This window comes from Larus michahellis, chromosome 2 (genome assembly GCF_964199755.1).
Source record: "Larus michahellis chromosome 2, bLarMic1.1, whole genome shotgun sequence".
NCBI classification, from domain to species: Eukaryota; Metazoa; Chordata; class Aves; order Charadriiformes; family Laridae; genus Larus; species Larus michahellis.
The window spans coordinates 169,924,164-169,944,721 of record NC_133897.1 but is presented as its reverse complement, the minus strand read 5'-3'; the positions used below and the strand labels follow the sequence as shown (position 1 = coordinate 169,944,721).

Genomic DNA, 20,558 nt, shown 5'->3' with positions numbered 1-20,558 from the left:
GCCCCGCGGTGTCCGAGCGGCCGGGCGGCATCGGCGCTGCCGAGGGCAGGAACGGCAGCGGGCTCCCGGGGCGGCAGGTCGGGGAGGGTAGTGTGTTTTCTCTCTCATCTCTTAATATACAAATACTGTCAGAACAATCATATATATTAATATATTAGTCTAGTCTTTTTGGTTAAACTTTAGGCACTGCTTTGGAAGAAGAATGGAGTTTAAAAGTTAAAAAAAAAAATACTAGTGATTAGCCAGCAGCGTTGCCACATGCGGAGCGGGCGAGGCGGCGGGTTCCCCCGGGTTTCAGGCCAGGCAAAGCGGGGTCCCGGGGGTCCCGGGGCGCTCCCCGGTCACCTCCCGCCCGCAGCTCCCGCTCGGCAGGGACGGGGCAAGGGCGGCCGCCTCCACGGCGCCGGGCGGACCCGCGGCATATCTGCGCCCGAAGCTGGAGGAAGAGTAGGAGGAGGACGAGAAGGTCATGGAGAAACCGGAGCCGGTGGCGTCGAAGCTCCCTCTCCTGGAGCCTGAGCGAGAGCCGGTCCGGGAGCCCGAGCGGGAGCCGGAGGTGGACCCGGCGCTGCTGACGTTGTAGGGGCTGTAGTAGCCCTTGCTGGACTGGGAGGAGGCCTCCAGCAGCCGCAAGCCGGTCCCGTCCTCGATCATGCTTCGGTCCATGGCGTCCTTGTAGGAGATCTTGAGCTTGGTTTTGGGGCAGGTGAGATACTTGGAGTAGGTGTTGACGTCCCGCAGCTTCTGGGCCGTGCGCGCGTCGATGGTGCCCTTCTGCAGCGCCTCGTCCAAGGAGACGCGGCCCTCGACGTCGGGCTCGATCAGGCCCCCCGTCAGGTACTGCACCTCCAGGAAGCGCTGCCCGGCCTCGTAGTAGAGCCAGCCCTTCTTCAGGGCCTGGGCCGCCGACATCTTCGTCTTGGTCCGCGGGTCCTCGAAGCCGTAGAAGGCCTTCTGCGCCAGGTTGATGCGATCCACCATGATTTTGTCGACCAGGCCCTTGTTCACCGCGTCGGCGACGGAGCACTTGTCCCCGGTGTTGGGGTCGATGATGCCGCCGGTGCAGGCCTGGGCTTCCAGCAGCCTCTGCCCCGTGATGTTGTCCACGAGGTTGCGGCGCATCGCCTCCGTGATGGACACCTTCTCCAGGGTGTCGGTGTCCAGGATGCCCGCCACTGGCCCAGTCTCCTCGGTCGGGTCGCTCCACATGGATATCTGCGTTCGCATGGGGGCCGGGCTGGTGGTGTAGGAGGAGGACGATCCCACAGAGGACGACCGCGATCGGAAGCCGCTCATGTTGCCGGAGAGCATGTCAGCAAACTCGGTGATGGAGAGGGTGCCCGAGCGGTACTGGTCCAGGGCCGACTGGTCGATCAGGCCCTTGCCGATGGCATCGTCGATGTCGTACTGGCGCCCCGAGCGCCTGTCGATGATCATTGACTTCACCACGCCATCGGAGGAGGAGGTGGTGATCTCCTCCCACTCGCACTCCTGCTCCGACAGCTCCAGGTAGGTCTGGTGGTCGATGAGGCCCTTGCGGTAGGCTTCGTACACGGACATCTCCTTGCCCGTCTCCGGGTCGACGATCACCACCCTGCGCTTGCGGACGGAGGACTTGGAGGAGGTCTTCCTCTCCCGCTTCTTCTCCTTCAGGGGCAGGAGGCAGAGGCCGGTCTCCGGGTCAGTGATGCACCGCTCCATCAGCTGCAGGTAGGTGAGGTTCTCCTCGGTGTTGGGGTCGAAGAAGCCCTTGGTGTCGTCGCTGGGATCCAGCAGGATCTCGTTCATCTCCTCATCAAAGAGGCCCCTCTTGTAGGCAATCTCCACAGGGAGGCGGTGGCTCTCCTCGGGATCGATTATGCCTCCCGTTGCAATCTGGGCCTCGAGCAAGCGGATCCCGTGGTCCTTCAGGATCAGACCCTTCTTCATGGCCTGGAAGAGGGAAATGAGCTTTCCGGAGTAGGGATCCCGGTAGCCGGTGACCGCCCTCTCAGCAGAGAGCAGCTTGTCCTTGAACTCGGGGCCCACGATGCCCATCCGCACGGCTTCCTCCACCGTCAGCTTGAGGCCCTTGATGGGGTCAATCACGTACCCAGTGGCTGCCTGCGCCTCCAAGAGCTCAAACGCGGTGCCTGGCCTGATGATACCCTTCTTCATGGCCTGGTAGACGGACAGCCGCTCCTTCGTGGAGTCCACATAGACGCCGGCAATGCAGCTGGTGCCCTCCAGGAACTTCTTCAGGTTCTTAGAGACCTCCTCGATGGAGGTGAGGCCCTCCTGGAGGCGCTGGGCGGTGGCTTCGTCCATCACCTGTGAAAGGACCAGCTCCTCCACAGTGATCTGCTTCCGCAGCCCGCGGAAGGTGAGCTTCCTCGTGTCGCAGAGCGGGAGCAGGAGGAGCCCCGTGTTCTCGTCCTTCCGGCACCGCTTCAGGAGCTGCGTGTAGCTGAGCTTCTCCTCCGTGGATGGGTCCACGTAGCTTCGCACCTCGCTGGGCTCGGACAGCATGTCGTAGGTGTCCTTGTTGATGAAGCCCCGCTGGTAGGCCACCTCCAGGGGCAGATGGAAGCCAAGGTGAGGGTCGATGATGCCACCGGTGGCTATCTGGGCGTCCAGGAGCTTGAGGGCCTCTTCGCTGGGAATGAGGTCTTTCTTCATGGCCTGGAAGATGGAAATCTTCTGTTCGCTGTAGGGGTCTCTGTAACCGGTCACGGCCCTCTCCGCAGACAGGAGGCGGTCATGGATTTCGGGCCCCACCACGCCTTTCCTGACCGCTTCATCGACAGTCAGCATCTCATTCTTCGTGGGGTCGATCATGAAACCGGTGGCAGCCTGGGCCTCCAGGAGGGAGCGGGCCACTTCGGAGTTGATCAGCCCCTTCTTCAGCGCCTGGTAGATACTGAGCTTCTGTTTGGAAGAGGGGATGTAGATGCCAGCCACACAGCCCGACCCGTAGAGGTACTTCCAGACAGTCTCCACATCCAGGAGCTCCCGGAAGGTTTTGGAGCCTTGCTTCAGCAGGTTGTAGATGTCTTGAGAGATGATCTTGGCCTCGTAGAGGTCCTCGGCCGTGATGCGGCGCCGGACGTAGTCGTAGGAGGTGAGATTCTGCTGCCTGATGATCTCAGTCTTCTCGATGATCTCAATGATGATGATGATCATGCGCTCCTTGGACACACGGCCCGACTGGAACTCCGCCATGAGCTGCTTCCGCTGCTCCTCAGGCAGCAGGTCCGAGTGCATGATCTCCCACAGCGACATGGAGGAGCCCGCCCTGCTGCCCACAGGGATGTCCACCTGCGTCTCTTCAAACACCTTCCGCGTCTCTGCTTCTGTGTACACCTGGGTGGTCTCCACCACTGTAGGCTTCTCAGGCTCCCGCAGCGGCAGCAGATACAGGCCCGTCTCAGGATCCTCGATGCACTTCTCCTTCAGCTGCATGTAGGTGAGGTTCTCCTGGGTGTTGGGGTCGAAGAAGCCCTTGGTGTCGTCGGTGGGGTCGGAGAGGGTCCGGTTCATTTCCTCATCCAAGTAGCCGCGGCGGTAGGCCACCTCCACGGGGAGGCGGTGGCTGTGCACGGGGTCGATGATGCCGCCGGTGGCGATCTGGGCCTCGAGCAGGCGGATGCCGTGCTCCTTGACGATGAGTCCTTTCTTCATGGCCTGGAAGAGGGAGATGGTGTTGCCCGAGTAGGGGTCCTTGTACCCAGTGACGGCCTTCTCAGCCGACAGCAGCTTCTCGTGCAGTTCAGGCCCGACGACACCAGCCTTCACGGCCTCGTTGACATACAGTTTCCGGTTCTTCACGGGATCGATCAAGAACCCGGTCGCTGCCTGGGCCTCCAGGAGGACCACGGCAGTGCTGGGCCTCAGCAGGTTCCTCTTCATGGCCTCGTAGATGTTCAGCTTCTCCTTGGTCGCCTCCACGTAGACGCCGGCAATGCAGTCGCTGCCATGCAGGAATCTCCTCACTGCATCTGTCTCAGAGAGGTCCTTCACCGATTTCTTGCCTTCCTTCAGCTGCTCGTACTGGGCTTTGCTAATGATGCGGGACTCCACCAGCTCGCTGGCAGGTACCGGTGCCCGGAGACCGCTGAACGTCAGCTTCTCCTGCTTTTTGGTCTCTGCCTCCTCGATGATGGTGATCACGATCTTGATGATCTTCTCGATGGTCACCTTGCCAGTCTTGTACTGTCGGAGCAGCTCCCGCCGGTGCTCCTCCGTGAAGTACTCGGAGTGGATCAGCTCCCAGATGGTCATTGTCTGCCCCTTCATGCTGCCCACTGGGACCTCTATGGTCGCCTTGTCAAAGCACTCCTTCGCCTGGCTGTCCGTGTAGACCTCCTCCTGCTGCGACTGGATGGCTTTGTCCGACAGGGGCAGCAGGCAGAAGCCGGTCTGCTTGTCACGGTGGCAGTTCTTCTGCAGCTGGGTGTAGGTGAGGTGCTCCTGGGTGTTGGGACAATAGAAAGCCTTGACGTCATCTCGGAGCTCGGACAGAGCCTCACGTATCTCAGGGTCCAGGTAGCCCCGCTTGTAGGCGACCTCGAGCGGGAGCCGGTGGCTGTTCACGGGATCGACGATGCCTCCGGTGGCGAGCTGGACGTCCAGCAGACGGACCCCGGTGTCACTGGGGATGAGGCCCTTCTTGAGCGCCTGATAGAGGGAAACCGTCTGGCCCGTATAGGGGTCCTTGTAGCCAGTCACTGCCTTCTCTGCAGACAGCAGCTTCTCGTGAAACTCCGGCCCCACCACCTCGGCCTTCACTGCCTCGTCAACGGAGAAGAGCTTGTTCCTCACGGGGTTGATGATGTAGCCGGTGGCAGCCTGCGCTTCCAGCAGGGACAGGGCGATCTCTGGCTTCAGCAGGTTTCTCTTCAGGGCCTCGTAAAAGGTGAACTTCTGGCCGGTCGACTCCACAAGGACACCGGCAATGGCATCCGTGCCCTTCAGGTACTGCCGCACAGACTCCATCTCCGCCACGTCCTTCACAGACTTCTTGCCCTGGTGCAGCTGGTTGTAGAGGTCCTTGTTGATGATTTTGCTTTCCAGCAGCTCCGCGGCGGGCACCGGCGCCCGGAGGCCCTCGAAGCACATCTGGCTCTTCTTCTCGCTTTCCTCCACAACCGTGATGATGATCTTAATGATCTTCTCCACCGTGATCTTGCCAGTCCTGTACTGCTGGATCAGGTCTCGCCTTTGGTCCTCAGTGAAGTATTCAGAGTTGATGAGCTCCCAGATGGTCATCGTCTTCCCTTGGAACTTGCCAAAGGGTGCCGTCACCGTGGCCTTCTTAAAGACGTCCTTAGCTTCTTTGTCGGTGTAGACCAGCTCTCTTGCTTTGGCCGCCTGGTCAGTGAGGGGCAGGAGGCACAGCCCCGTGTCCGGGTCAGTCACGCACCGCTCCATGAGCTGCAGGTAGGTGAGGTTCTCCTGGGTGTTGGGGTCGAAGAAGCCCTTGGTGTCGTCGGTGGGGTCGGAGAGGACCTGGTTCATCTCCTCATCGAAGTAGCCCCGCTTGTAGGCGGCTTCTACAGGCAGGCGATGGCTGTTGACGGGGTCAATGATGCCGCCGGTGGCGATCTGGGCCTCCAGCAGGCGGATGCCGTGCTCCTTGACGATGAGATCCTTCGTCATGGCCTGGAAGAGGGAGATCTTGTCGCCCGTGTAAGGATCCTTGTAGCCGGTAACCGCCCGTTCAGCAGACAGCATCTTATTGTGCAGTTCTGGCCCAATCACTCCCTCTCTCACCGCCTCGTTCACCGAGAGCCTCGCGTTTCGCACAGGGTCAATTATGAAGCCGGAGGCAGCCTGGGCCTCCAGGAGGACCAGCGCGGTGCCTGGGCTGAGCAGCTTCTTCTTCATGGCTTCATAGATGCTCATCTTTTGATTGGTGGGTTTGATTAACAAACCGGCGATGCTGCTGTTGCCCTGCAGGTACTTCTTGATATCTTCCCTCTGCGAGAGCTCGCCGACACTTACAACGCCCTTCGTCAACTTGTCCAAGTTCTCCTTGCTCAAAATGCCGGCATCAGCCAGCTTCTCTGCAGACACCTTCTGGCGGATGCCCTCAAACGCAAACTCCGGCTCCCCGTTCTGCGCTAAGCCATCCACCGCGTCTCTGCCGTTGGGCACAGCTTTGATATCCGGCAGCTGCGTCGTCGTAACCGTTGCCTCCTCGGGCAGGTCGTCCGTCTGGATCATGATCTCCCGTGTCTGGGCCAGGGCGGCCTTGTACTCTTCCTGCATCTGCTCGAGCCTCTCCCTGAGCTTCTTGTTCTCCTCTTCCAGGAGTTTCTCCTGCTGCTGCCGCTGCCTTTCCAGCTGCTGCAGCTCCTCCTGCTTGTGCCGGACATTTTCCTCTGCTTCTTGTTGATGCTTCTTGGCTTCGTCCAGCATGGCTTTCAGCTGCTGCTTCTCCTGCTCCATCTCCTTCTGCTGCCGCTCCTGCTCCGCCTTCAGGTTCTGGGCTTTGTCCACCTCGTCTTTAAAGAGCTTCTCCAGCTTCGCTTTCTCCTCCTCGATGAACTTCTCCTTCTGCAGCAGGGCGTCCTTCTCCGTCAGGAAGGTCTGCTGGAGGAGCTGGGTCTCCTGGCGGAGCTGCGCCTCCTGGGCCACCTGCATCTGGGGTGGGAGAGAGGAGAGCAGGGTGAGGTGGCACTGCCTGCCCAGGAGGGCAGCGCCGGGGGGGCAGCGGGGCGGGCTGGGCTGGGGGGACGGGCAGCAGGGGAGGCAACGGGCCGGTCGGGGTGCAGTCACCCGACCGCTCTGCTAACGCAGGTTAGGAGTCAGGGGAGCAGAGCCAGGGTTAGGGAGCCACAGCAAACAACACGCGGGTGCAACGAGCAGGGACAAGACACGAGCTCTGCTGCGGGGGGGGCAGGGAGCTGGGGACGGCTCCCGTCTAACGGAGCGGAATACGGGTGGCGGGGATCATCCCTCCGCAGCAGGAGCTGCCGGCAGCAGGAGAGGGCAGGGGGTGGGACAGTCCCGCTCCGACTCCTCCCCGCTGGGTTTGCCGGGATGAACGCGACGCTGGCCCTGTGCGTGCCCTTGACCCACGCAATGGGATCCAGCCCCACAAGCAGCCGCTCGCCGTGACCCCTGGCAGGGGGGGGACAGACACCGGGTCCTCCCAGAGCCCCGCTGTGCCGGGACATGGCGTGGGGCAGCTGGGGAGAGGGAAGGCCAGCACCACCAGCGCTAAGGGGGACCCGTAGCCCAGTACCTCCTCCGCCTTCTGCTGCAGCAGCGCCGCCTCCTGCTTCAGCTTCTCCTTCTCCTGCTCCAGGTCGGCGATGGCCTTCCGCAGCTTCTCGGCGTCCTGGTCGCTCTGTTGCCGCTGGATCTCCAGCGTGTGCACCAGCGTCATCTTCTCCTGCGTGGCCAGCTCGGTCTCGTGCAGCCTGCCGCTGATCTCCTCCGCCTGCTTCTTGAACCGCTTGGCTTCCTCCTCGGCCTTGGCCTGGGCCATGCTCATCTCCGCCACGTGCAGCTTGAGGCGCTCAGCCTCGGCCGTGATCTCCAGCTGCCGCCGGCGCTCGGCCTCCAGGGTTTTCTGGAAGCCCTCGGTCTCCTCAGCCAGGCGCTGCTGCATCTGCTCCTTGTCCTCCTGCAGCCGCTTGGCGTGCTCCTGCGCCAGGTCCTTCTGCTTCTGCAGCATCTCGGCCTCAGCCTTCAGCCGCGTGGCCTCCTGCACCGCCTGCATCTTCTCCTTCAGCATCTTCTCCGCCAGCGCCCGCTGCTGCGCCAGGTCGTCCTCGGCCAGCTGGCGCATGCGGGCGGCCTCCTGGGCCTCCACGCTGAGCCGGGCGACCTCCTCCGCCACCTGCTTCATCTTCTCGGCCTCCTCCGCCAGGAACTTCTGCGTGTTGTCCTTGTCCTTGAGGATGAGCGCCTTGTTCTCCTCCTCGATGCGGCTCTTCAGCTTGGCCAGCTCCTCCATCTGCACCCGGACCTTGAAGAGCTCCTCCTCCACCTGGGCCTTCTGCCGGACGGCGTCGGTCACCTCCTCCTTCAGCCGCTGCAGCTCCTCGTCCAGGATGCCCTTCTGGTGGTCTGTCTCATCCAGCTGCAGCTTCACCTTGGTGAGCTCCTGCTCCACCTGCGCCTTCTGCCGCAGGGTCTGCTCGGCGAACTTCTTGTGCTTCTCCATCTCGGCGTCCGCCAGCTGCTTCTGCCGCAGGGCCGCCTGCTCCGCCTGCGCCCGCTTGGCCGCCTCCAGCTCGGCCTCCTTCCGCAGCTTCTCCGCGTCCGCCTGGGCCTGCGCCTGGGCCTGCGCCTCCTCCTCCGCCCGCTGCTTCAGCCGCTCGGCCTCCTCCACCCGCTGCCGGGAGAGGCCGGCCTCCTGCTCCGCCTTGCTGCGGGCGAACTCGGCCTCCTCGGCCGCCCGCCGTGCCCGCTCGGCCTCCTCCCGCAGCCGCTCCACCAGGCTCTGCTCCTGCTGCCGCGTCTGCAGCAGCTCCTGCTCCTTCTGCTGCACGGCGGCCAGGTGGGCCTTCTCCTCCGCCGCCAGCCGCTTCTGCGCCGCCTCCCGCGCCAGCTGGATCTGCCGCTCCGACTCCCGCTCCGCCAGCTCCTTCTGCCGCCGGGCCTCCTCCACCATGGCCTTCAGCCGCTCCACCTCCTCCAGGGCCAGCCGCCGCTGCCGCCCAGCCTCCTCCTCGGCCACCAGGATGGCCTGCACCTTCTCCTCGGCCTCCCGCCGCCGGGCCTCCTCCTCCAGCGCCAGCGCCCGCTGCCGGCCGGCCTCCCGCTCCGCCTGCTCCCGGCTGCGCTGCACCTCCTCCGCCTCCCCGCGGATGCGGCTCAGCTCCCGCTCCAGCTCGCTCTTGCCGGCCGAGGCCTTCTCGAAGCTGGCCTTCAGGGCGCGGATCTCCTCCTCCACCTGCCGCCGCTGCCGCAGGGTGTCCTCCACCAGCCCCTTCTGCCGCTCCAGCTCGCTCTCCGAGGAGCGCTTCAGCAGGGCGATCTTCTCCTCGATGTCCTGCTTGTGCTGGGCCGCCTGCTCCTCCAGCAGCTTGCGCTGGTAGGCCTCGTCCTCCGCCAGCCGCCGCAGCCGCTCGTTCTCCGCCTCCTTCTCCTTCAGGGCGATCTCCGCCTCCGCCTTCAGCCGCGAGGCCTCGTTGATGGCCGCCAGCTTCTCCTTCAGGATGCGCTCGGCCTCGGCCCGCTGCCGGCCGGCCTCCTCCTCCGCCAGCTGCCGCTGCCTCTTGGCCTCCTCGGAGAGGGCCCGCAGCCGGGCGGCCTCCTCGGCCAGCTCCCGCAGCTTGCTGGCCTCGGCCTCCAGCCGCTGCTTGGACTTCTCGCTGGTGGAGCGCGACTCCTCCTCCGTCCTGGCCTTGCTCTCCAGCAGCACCTCCATCTCGGCCCGCAGCTTGGCCAGCTCTTCCTCCAGCTCCTTCCTCTTCTGGATGGCCTGGCTCACCTCCTCCTTCAGCCGGGACTGCTCCTCCTCCAGGAGCAGGCGCTGCTGCTCCCCGTTCTCCATCTCCGCCTTCAGCCGGATCAGCTCCTGCTCTGCCGCCAGCTTCTGCTGGGCCGTGCCCTCCGCCAGCTCCCGCTGCTTCTCCAGCTCCTCCTCCGCCAGCTCCTTCTGCCGCAGGGCGGCCTCCTCCGCCTTGGCCCGCTTGCGGGCCTCCCGCTCCGCGTCCTCCTTCTGCTTCTCTGCCTCCTCCTGCGCCAGCGCCTTCTTGTGGGCCACCTCCTCCGCCTGCAGCCGCAGCCGCAGCGCCTCGTTGGCCTTCTGCCGCCAGCGCTCCAGCTCCTTCTCAGCCTCCTCCCGCGACTGCTCGGCCTCCTCCTGCTGCCTCTTCAGCCGCCCGGCCTCCTCCTGCAGCTGGGCCACCGCCATGTGCTCCTGCTGCAGCGACAGCTCCAGCTGCGCCGTCTTCTCGGCGAAGGAGAGCCGCTTGCTCTGCAGCTCGGCCTCGGCGCTCCGCTGGGCCACCTCCTGGGCCACCTGGATCTGCCGCTCCTTCTCGGCCTCCGCCTGCCGCATCCGCCGCTCGGCCTCCTCCGCCTGCAGCCGCAGCTCCTCCAGGTCGGCCACCGCCTTCTGCTTCTCCCGCGCCGCCTCCCGCTCCGCCTGCACCTTGCGCTTCAGCTCCTCCTCCGCCTCCCGCTTCTTCTGGCTCTCCTCCTTCACCTGCCGGCGCAGGCGCTCGGCCTCCTCCTGCGCCTGCCTCTTCTGCCGCTCGGCCTCCTCGGCGCGGGCCCGCAGCTCCCGCAGCTCCGTCTCGGCGCCCGCCCGCTGCTTCTCGGTGCTCTCCAGCTGCAGGCGGATGAGGCGGATCTCCTCCTCCACCTTCTTGCGGTTGTACTCGGCCTCCTCGATCAGCTTGACCTTGGACTGGATCTGGTGGTCGGAGTTCTGCCGCAGCTGCAGCAGCTCCTGCTGGATGTTCTGCTTCTGCTGCTCGGCGTCCACGGCCACCACCTCCCGCCGGGTGACCTCCTCCTGCATGCGGAGCTGCAGCTCCCGCGCCTCCGCCTCCGCCTGCGCCTTGGCTTTGGCGTGGGCCTCGGCCAACTGCCGCTGCTTCTCCAGCTGGGCCTCCACCTCCGCCAGCCGCTGCCTCTCCTCCTCCTTCAGCTTCTCGGCGGCTTTCTGGAGGGGAAAGAGGGTGCAGGGAAAACAAGAGAGAGGGGAGAGAAGAGAGAAATCACAAGGGATGCGACCGAGCCCCCGGCGTCAACGCCGGCCACAACCACGCACCACCGAGAGACGGCACGGTGCGGGGCGGAGGATGCGCATGGAATGGCTTCGGCTCCCTGGGCCTCCCCACGAGCTGGAGGCGGTGACGCCAGCTTCCAGAAGACGCGTGGCAGACAAGGGGACACGCGACTACCGTGTCGCACGCAGCGCAGCGCGGGGCGGACAGGCGACAGGACCCAGACAGCGGTGCGGAAGCGAAGATGGCCCACGTACCACAGAGAAAGGGATGGAGCGCGAGCAAAGCCCCAGCCGATGGAGACAGACGCGAGCAGCTTGCACACCAGCACCGTGCCCGCTGCCGAGCCGCCTCCTGCGCTCGCCGGGGCTCCCCGGGCGAGAGGGGCCGGCGCGGAGAGCCATCACCGTGGGGGAACGACAGAGGCAGCCGGAGCACCGGGGAGAGCGGGACAGAGGGGAGCGGGTGCCGAGGGAGGGAGGTGCCAGCGGAGCTTTCCCTGCCGGGAAAGCCGCGACGACGTGGAGAGCAACCCAAGCTCCGGCCCATGCTGGCCCAGATGGCCCAAATCCCGCCCTCACTGCCCGTTCCAGCTGCCGAAGGGCCGCGTGGCTCGTGCGTGGCTTGCGGCCGTGCCGCAGAGCGCTCGTGCCGCATGCACCGTGAGCGAGGCAGCGCCCGGGCTCGGGCAGCGCGTGCGGGTGAGCAGGACGCCCGTGCCACGGGGACGGGTCCCCAAAGGCGCAGCGAGGGCAGCGCAGGGCGAGGAGCGCGGGGGCTCTCCGGAGAGCGGGGGGTGCGGCGGGGGGAAGCGCAGGCTGCTGGCGGCCATGGGTGAGGCGGAGGGGTGGCGTGGGGAGGGGGGGGGGGCACATGCGCAGAGTGAGTACCTGGTGCAGGGATGCCAGAGTCATCCTGGTTTTTTACCCTCCATTAGATTCCCCACCAACACAAACATCCCCCAAGACAAAGCACTGGCAAAGCGGCTCGACTTCCAAGGGCAGAAACCAAGAGTTAAGAGAGGTTACGGAGAGAGAGGAGAGGCGAGGGCCCGGCCCCGCCGCGCCCCAGCACAGCCGTCATGCCAAGGCAGATGCCGACCGCGCCACGTGTATCTGGGAAGTGCCTCCTACCACCAGTCACGCCAGAGCCCGGCGGTGCCCGGAGCCGGCTCTACGCGCCGGCCCCCTGGGCTCGGAGACCCGCTGCGCCCAGAGCCAGCGGCTTCGGTCCCGGGGAGCCCGGCCGGGAGCGGGGTTAGCGGCCGTGGGCCAGCGTTAGTGATGGAGGGGGGGCCGGCAGTCACTATGAACCGCGTTCCCCGCCGTGACGCAGCCGGAGGCATGCCACCCCGCGCGCCCGCCGCGTCCCTACCTCCTCCTCCTCCAGCCGCCGCAGCGTCTCGGTGATGAACTTGATGTACTGGCTGGTGAGCGTGGTCAGCTCGCTGTACCGCGTCCGCAGCTCCACGTACTGCGGAGGACGGCAATGGTCAACCCCGGCACCCCGGCGGCGGCCGGGCCGGAGGGAGGCGAGCCCGCAGGCCAGCCCCGCCGTGCCCACCCCTTCGGCAAGGGGCTGCAGCCCCCCGGCTCCCGGGGAAGGAGCTGCGGCCTCCGGGACCCCCCCTCACCTCCTGGATGATGCTGTCGGACGCCGACTGCACTTTGGGCTTCTTGGCCGGAGAGGCCATCGGCTCCACCTGCGCCTTGAAGGTCACCAGCTGCAGCTCGTAGTCCTGCGGGCGAGAGGGGTCCTCAGCTCGCCAGCCACGTCCCCAGCGAGCCCCCCCGGCCCCTCCCGAGCCCTCCCCCCGCCATTTGCCCCGGCACCCCAGGGGGCGACAGCCCCGAGCGCACCTTGATGGCGTCGATGTACTGCTTGGCGTAGCGCTGGCACTCCTCCACCTTCTCCTTGTTGCGGTCGCACTCCTCCAGCAGTTTCTGGGGAAACACGCCGGGGTGAGCTCAGCCGCCCCGTGGCCGCCCCGCCACGGCCAGGGACAGACGAGTGCACCGGCCCCGCTCGCCCCGGTGCCGGCACTTACAGAATCCCAGGATTTTAGGGATAAAAGGGACCTTCAGAGACCCCCCCGTCCCAGCCCCGGCGGCAGCGGGGTCACCCGGAGCAGGTTGGGTGCGTCCAGGCGGGTTTGGAAGATCTCCAGAGACGGAGACCCCACACCTCTCTGCTGCCCTCGCCCCAAAGACCTTTTTCCTCCTTTTTTTGGCGTTTCCCGTGTCCCGGTTTGTGCCCGTTGCCCCTCGTCCCGGCCCCGGGCACCACCGGGAAGAGCCCGGCCCCGTCCCGCTGCCGCCCCCCCTTGCAGTGTTTATCGGCGCTGACGAGACCCCCCCTCGCTCGTCTTTTTTCCAGGCTGAAGAGACCCAAATCCCTCGGCCCTTCCTCAGCACAGAGACGCTCCCGGCCCTCGTCATCCTCGCGGCCCCCGCCGGACTCTCCCCAGCAGTTCCCCGTCCCGCCGCAACTGGGGGGCCCGGCACCGGCCCCAGTGCTCCAGCTGTGGCCCCCCCAGGGCAGGGCAGAGCAGAGCGGGAGGATGAACCTCCCCCCGCCTGCCGGCCACGCTCTGCTCCGTGCCCCCCAGGAGACCGTTGGCCGCGTCGGCCACGAGGGCACATCGCCGGCCCCCGGGCAACTTGGTGTCCCCCAGGACTCCCAGGTCTCCCCGCAGAGCTGGTTCCCAGCGGGTTCCCCCGGCCCGGCCCGGTCCCTGGGGCTGTTCCCCCCCCGGCAGGACCCTGCCCTGGCCCTTGTTGAACCTCCTGAGGTCCCTCACCGCCTCTTCCTCACCTTCTCCTGCAGCAGCTGCTCCCGCACGGTCTGGCTGTCGGTGATGGGCACCGCCTGGATCTTCTCCTGCCGCTGCTTGGCGTCCTGGATCCAGCGGAGCAGCCCGTCGCAGCTCTCCCGGTAGTACCGCAGCTGGCGGCCCAGCTGGTCCAGCTCGCGCTGCCGCAGGTCGGTCTGGGCCAGCACGGCCTGCCAGCGCTCCAGCAGCTGCTGGACCCGCTCCCGGTACCGGTCCAGGTCCACGTCGCGCTCGCTGTGGCCACGGACCATCCGCTCGTTGACCTCCTTGGCCTTGCTCAGGTCGGTCTCCAGCGTGTTGAAGAAGGGCTGGTGCCCCTCGGCCTGGGTGCGCAGCCGCTGCGGCAGACGGAGAAGCGGGGGTCAGCCCCGGCACCGCCGGCACCCCTGGCCGTCCCCCCGGCACGGTGACGCCCCAGCCCTTACCTTCAGCTCGGCCTTGCTGGCCTCCAGCTCCTTGAGGTCAGCCGGCACGGTCTGCACGTCCTTCAGCTGGTCCTCGTACTTCTTGACCAGCTCCTCCGCCCCCTGAGTGCTGCGGATCACCAGGTTGATGGTCTTCAGCCTGCGGAGAGAGGGGACGGTCGGACGGGAAGAGCAGGACATGCCAGCACAGCCCGCGTCATAGAGTCACCGACTGGTTTGGGTGGGAAGGGACCTTAAAGGCCACCCAGTGCCACCCCCTGCCCTGGGCAGGGCCACCTCCCACCAGCCCAGGTTGCCCAAAGCCCCGTCCAACCTGGCCTTGAACCCCTCCAGGGATGGGGCAGCCACAGCTTCTCTGGGCAACCTGGGCCAGGGGCTCACCACCCTCCCAGGAGAGAATTTCTTCCTCAGGTCTAGTCTAAATCTCCCCTTTTTTACCTTAAAACCACTGTTTCTTGTCCTGTGGCTCCCCTCCCTGCTCCAGAGTCCCCCCCCAGCTTTCCCGGAGCCCCTTTAGGGCCTGGAAGGGGCTCCATGGTCTCCCAGGAGATTTTCTGTGCTGCCAGCGCACGCTGCCGGCTCATGGGCAGCGTTTCCCCCCTCCCCAGCCCCCCCAAGCCCTTCTCTCAGGGCTGCTCTCCATCCCCCCCCCCCCCAGCCTGGGCTGGCACCGGGGGCTGCCCCCACCCTGCACTGGGCCCGGTTGGACCCCAGGAGGTTCCCGTGGGGCCACCTCTCCAGCCTGTCCAGGTCCCTCTGGGTGGTGTCCCGTCCCTCAGCCGTGTCCCCGCCCCGCACAGCCTGGTGTCACCCACAAACGTGCTGAGGGTTTGCTCCATCCCACTCTCCGCGCCCTTGGTGGCGATATTAAGCAGTGCTGGTCCCAGCACTGACCCCCGAGGGACACCACTTGTCACCGATCTCCAGCTGGACACTGAGCCGTTGGCCACCACCCTCTGGATGTGACCATCCGACCAACCATCCGACCGATTCCTCATCCACCGAAGAGCCCACCCATCAAATCCATCTCTCCAATTTAGAGAGAAGGATGGTGGGGGGGACCCTGGCAAAGGCCTTAGAGAAGCACCGGCAGACGCCACAGAATAGAATCACGGAATCGCAGAACCTTCATGGTTGGGAAGGACCTTTGAGATCATCGAGTCCAACCAAACAACCTACAATCCCTGTCACTAGAGCATGCCCTGAAGTGCCACATCTAGACGTTTCTTAAACACCTCTAGGGATGGTGACTCAACCACTTCCCTGGGCAGGCTGTGCCAGTGCCTGACCACTCTTTCAGTAAAGTCATTCTTCCTAATCTCTAATCTAAACCTCCCCTGCCGCAACTTCAGACCATTTCCTCTGGGCCTGTCATTATTCACCTGGGAGAAGAGGCCAACCCCCACCTCTCTGCACCCTCCTTTCAGGCAGTTGTAGAGGGCAATGAGGTCTCCCCTCAGCCTCCTCTTCTCCAAGCTGAACATGCCCAGCTCCCTCATATGCCCCGGTCTCCAGACCCCTCACCAGCCTGGCAGCTCTCCTCTGGACACGCTCCAGCACCTCAATGTCCCTCTTGTACAGCGGGGCCCAGAACTGAACACTGCACTCGAGGTGAGGCCTCACCAGTGCCGAGTACAGAGGCACCATCGCTTCCCTGCTCCTGCTGGCCATCCGTAGCTCTTCCCTTGGCCCCTTCCTCCCGACCTCCCCAGCCCACCCCGTCCCGGCGGCTCCAGCGGTTGTCCCCGGAGGGGGGATGACCCCGACGCGGCGCAGGGGACACACACACTCACTTCTCCAGGTAGATGGTGGAGAGGCTGTACACCTGGTTCATCTTCTGCAGGGTGATCTCCAGCTCGGAGCGCAGGACGGGGGCCGAGTCGGCCGGCTCTGCCTGCGCCAGCACCTTCTCCGTCTTCTCGCTCACCTTGTCCAGGTTCTTCTTGATGCCCTCCAGCTCCAGGTGGATTTGCTGCAGGGAGAGGAGGGTCCTCGCTGCCGTTGGCGGCCAAGACCAACCCGCGGCCGGTCCCCCACGTAACACTGTGCCAAACGCTGGCTCCTGCCGGCCGGGACGCGGCCCCCCCCCCGACCCCGGAGCAGGTCCACAGCCCACCAGCGTGCGGGCGGCCGGTCTCCAGCCCCGTGGCGGGCGCCGAGGTGCCCGTGTGCAGGTACCTGCTGCTCGGTGATGCGCTGGGCGCACTCCTTGGCCGGGTCCTTGTCGAGGGGCAGGCGGATCTTGTGGATGGTGCGGGTCTCGCAGCCCTCCAGCTGCAGGCGGATGTCCTTCAGCTGGGAGATGTAGCTCTTGCAGAGGGACTCCTCCTGCTCTCCTGGGGGGACGGCGGGGACGGGGTGAGCGCCCTCCCGCTCCCTTCGCCCCGTCCGCGTCCCCGGGGACGCCGCAGGGAGCAGGGGGCGGCAGGGAGGAGGGGGGCGATGGCGTGCACCCCCCAACCTGAGCTTTATCTCCCGTAACCCTGCCCAAGCGATGACCCCCGGCTGGTCACCCTGGGTGCGTCTGCTCGTGACGGCCGCGTCCGCCCCGAAGGGGTTTTGGGGAGACAGACAACGATGGAACAGCCACGGGGCCACCTGGGCAACCACAGCATCGCCCGAAGGTTTGGGTGGGAAGGGACCCGCAAGATCCTCTTTTCCCACCCCCTGCCCTGGGCAGGGACATCTTCAACTACCCCAGGTGGCTCCGAGCCCCGTCCAACCTGGCCTTGAACCCCCCCAGGGATGGGGCAGCCACAGCTTCTCTGGGCACCCTGGGCCAGGGGCTCACCAGCTTCATCATGGAGAATTTCTGCCTTATTTTTAATCTCAATCTCCCCTCTTTTGGTTTAAAACCCTTCTCCAGGCTGAACCCCCCCAGCTCTCCCAGCCTGTCCTCACAGCAGAGGGGCTCCAGCCCTCCCGGCATCTCCGTGTCCGGCTCTGGGACACATCCGTGGCTCCCCCCGCCGCGACGGGGGTCTCACCTTTCTCCTGGCTGCGCAGCAGCAGCTCGTACTTGTGGGTGCAGGCCTGGTAGTCCCGCTCCAGGCGCAGGCGGTCGTCGTGCTGGAAGCCCTGCGAGTCCTGGCTGTGCCGCAGGAACTCCTGGTAGTGGGTCTCCAGCCCGCGCAGGACCTGCCGGCACTCCTCCGCCGGCAGCGTGCGGAACTGGGGGCAGGGAGGGGAAGGAAAGGCTGCCGTCAGCCCCCACCGCCGCGGCGGGGACCCCCGCGCCGGCACCGTGACGGGGAGGGGGGACACGCAGACGCACCGTTAGGTGGGACCAGGACTGGATCTGCTGGATGTGGCGGGTGAGGTGCTGCCAGGAGAGCAGGGTCCTCATCTCCTGGTGCAGCTGGTGCCAGAGGAGCAGGAGCTGCTGGTGGGTGGTCTCCAGCCTGGGGAGAGGGGGCGTCAGCGGGGGCAAGGAGAAGGGGCTGAGACCCCCGCCCCGGCGCCGGCGGCGCTCACCGGTGCACGGCGTCCAGGGCCTCGGCGTTGGGGGGCGGCAGGAGGAAGCAGACGGAGGGGACGATGGCCTCGGCGCCGCCGGCGCTCAGCACCTTCCACTTGTGGGGCTGGGCGTTGCTGAGCAGGGCGCAGGCGTCCCCCTTGTGCACCGTGATCTGGGGGGGGGACACGGACGGGACGGCGTCACAGCAGGGACGGGGGTCCCAGCACCCCCCCCCGGCCCCCCAGACCCCCCCCGTCCCTCCCGGGAGCCCCCAGGCCCCTCTCATTCCCCTCAGACCCCCTGTTCCACCCTGTCCCCCCCGGACCCCCCCCCCCAGTACCCCCTGTCCCCCCCCATCTCCCCCATCCCCCCCAGACCCCTCCTGTCCCCCCCTGGATCCCCCCCTGACCCCCTGTCCTGCCCCATCCCCCTCCTGTCCCCCCAGACCCCCCCTCCATCCCTCCTCGGACCCCCAGGGCCCTCTCATTCCCCCCAGACCCCTCCTGTCCCCCCCAGACCCCCCCCACCCCATCCCCCCTGTCCCCCCCATCCCCCCCGTCCCCTCCAGACCCCTGCTGTCCCCCCCGGACTCCCCCAGACCCCCCGGACCCCGCTGCCCCCCCCGGACCCCTCCTGTCCCCCTAGACCCCCCCTACCCTGTACCCCCTGTCCCCCCCCGACCCCCCCGACCCCCCCATCCCCCCTGTCCCCCCCATCACCCCCACCCCCCCAGACTCCTCCTGTCCTCCTAGACCCCCCCCTACCCCATACCCCCTGTCCCCCCGGACCCCCCATCCCTCCCAGACCCCCCAGACCCCTCCTGTCCCCCCCACCCCCTAACCCCCATCCCCCCCATCCCCCCCAGACCCCTCCTGCCCCCCCCCACCCCCCAGACCCCCCGACCCCCCTCACCTCTATTTGCTTGTAGTCGCAGACGGCCTGGAGGGGGGGCCGTCCCTGCAGGGGGGTGCCGGGGCTGCGGGGCTTCAGCTGGACGATGGTGGTGGCCCGGCGGGCCAGTGCGGCCAGCGTCCCCTCGTACTCGGCCAGCTGCTCCTTCTGCTCCTGCGGGGGGGCCGGGGGGCGGCGGGGGGGGGGGGGTGTCAGCGGGGGGGGCTCCCAATGGGGCGTGGGGAGCCCTGCGGTGGGGTGGGGGCTCTGTGGGGGGACCCCCACTCCCACGGGGAGCCTGGGATGGGGGGGGGTCACTGCGGTGGGGAGGGGATTATGGGGGGGTCACTGGAGGGGAATTGGGGGGGGCTCACTGCAGTGGGGGAGGGGTTGGGGGGGGTCACTGGAGGGGGGAGAAAGATTATGGGGGGGGTCACTGGGGGGGATTATGGGGGGCGTCACTGGAGGGAGGAGAGAGATTATGGACGGGGGGTCACTGCAGTGGGGAGGGGGATTATGGGGGGCATCACTGGAGGGGGAAGAGAGATTATGGGGGGGGTCACTGGGGGGGATTATGGCGGGGTCACTGTGGAGGGGGGATTATGGGGGGTCACTGGAGAGGAGAGGGAGGATTTTTTGGGGGGGGGTGTCACTGGAGGGGGTCACTCCCGCAGCGGGGGCTGCATGGGGGGGGGGTTACTGCAGTGGGGAGGGGGATTATGGGGGGTCACTGGATGGGGGAAGGGGGAATCTGGGGGGGGGGGGGGGGGCGGTTCACTGGAGGGGGGGGGTCCCTCCTGCAGCGGGGTCTGCATGGAGGGGGGGGGGGGGGCTGTCACTGCGGGGAGGGGGGGGTGTCACCCCGGGGGGGCTGGATGTGGTGGGGGTCACCCCGAGGGTCTTGGGCGGGGGGGGACGGGACACTTCTGGGGGTGTCACCCCAGCACCCTGTGGGTGGGCACACGTGGGGGGCGTCACCCTGGGGGCAGCAGTGGGGCTCCTGCGTTGGGGGGTCACCCTGGGGGAGGTGTCCCCCCCCACAGTGGGGGTTGCCGCAGGGTGGGGGGGGGGTCACCCTGGGGCTGCAGTGTTGGCGAGGGGGGGGGGGGTCATGTGTCGGGGCTCGTGTGTCGGGGGGGTCTTGCTGGGATGGGGGTGTCACCCTGGGGGGGGTCACCCCAAGGGCTGCAGCGGGGCTCGTGTGCTGGGGGGTCATCCCGGGAGGGGGGGGTCTCCGGGGGGGGCCCTCACCAGGCAGTCCTGCAGCAGGTCCTCCAGGCGCGTGACGGTGGCGCCGCGGTCGCAGCAGTATTTCTTCCTCATGTTCTCCTCCGTCCTGCGCAGGAACTCCTCCGCCTCCTTCACCTCCGCAAAGAACTGGGGAGGGGGCGCAAAAGCCGGGGGGGGGGGGGGGGCGTGTCAGGCGGGCGCCGGGGGCCGCGGGGGGCGGGCGGGGGCTCCCCGGACCCCCCCCAGTACCTGGAAGTAGGCGCCGTTCTCCTTCAGGTGGGTCTCCACGCAGCAGCAGAGCTGCAGCATCCAGCTCCACTGCGTCTGCAGCGCCGCCTGGAAGGACTGAGCCGGGGGGGACACGCGTCACCAGGCACCGCCGGCAACGCCACCGCCACCAGCACCAGCACCAGCACGGCACTGCCACCACCCGCACCAGTCCCACCGCCAGCACCAGCGCTCGCACAAGCACCGGCACCACCACCAACACTGCTAGCAGCACCGGCGCCGACGCCAGCCCCGGCATCAGCACTGGTACCGGCACCAGTACCGGCACCACCACCAGCACCGGTACTACCACTGGCACCAGCACCGGCACCACCACCAGCACCGGTACTGCCACTGGCACCAGCACCAATACTGGCACTGCCAGCAGGCCTGGCACCAGCACCAACACCAGCCCTGGCACTGCCACCAGCACCGGCACCGGCACCAGCATCATTACCAGCACCAGCACTGGCACCAGCATCATTACTGGTACCGGCACCGGCACTGCCACCAGCACCGGCACCAGCATCATTACCGGTACCAGCACCAGCACCAGCCCTGGCACTGCCATCAGCACCGGCACCAGCATCATTACCACTACCGGCACCGGCACCAGCACCGGCACCAGCATCATTACCAGTACCAGCACCGGCACCGGCACCAGCACCGGCACCAGTCCTGGCACTGCCATCAGCACCAGCACCGGCACCAGCATCATTACCGGCACCAGCACCGGCACCAGTCCTGGCACTGCCATCAGCACCAGCACCGGCACCAGCATC

At 66.6% G+C, this 20,558-nt stretch overlaps 1 protein-coding gene across 1 annotated transcript in view; it reads right to left on the bottom strand.

Annotated features, from left to right (window-relative positions):
• The window catches only part of PLEC (plectin), a 72,225-nt gene that overhangs the window by 36,983 nt on the left and 14,684 nt on the right, over positions 1-20,558 (bottom strand). Inside the window, exons 18-32 of the mRNA XM_074573571.1 lie at positions 19,759-19,854; positions 19,531-19,656; positions 18,301-18,453; positions 17,406-17,560; positions 17,206-17,332; positions 16,919-17,102; positions 16,110-16,267; positions 15,725-15,903; positions 13,932-14,070; positions 13,488-13,844; positions 12,533-12,616; positions 12,307-12,411; positions 12,048-12,146; positions 7,229-10,609; positions 301-6,624 (exon numbers count right to left, since the gene is read on the bottom strand). Coding sequence (XP_074429672.1) covers positions 301-6,624; positions 7,229-10,609; positions 12,048-12,146; positions 12,307-12,411; positions 12,533-12,616; positions 13,488-13,844; positions 13,932-14,070; positions 15,725-15,903; positions 16,110-16,267; positions 16,919-17,102; positions 17,206-17,332; positions 17,406-17,560; positions 18,301-18,453; positions 19,531-19,656; positions 19,759-19,854 — 11,667 coding nt within the window. The remainder of the gene's footprint in view (positions 1-300; positions 6,625-7,228; positions 10,610-12,047; positions 12,147-12,306; positions 12,412-12,532; positions 12,617-13,487; positions 13,845-13,931; positions 14,071-15,724; positions 15,904-16,109; positions 16,268-16,918; positions 17,103-17,205; positions 17,333-17,405; positions 17,561-18,300; positions 18,454-19,530; positions 19,657-19,758; positions 19,855-20,558) is intronic.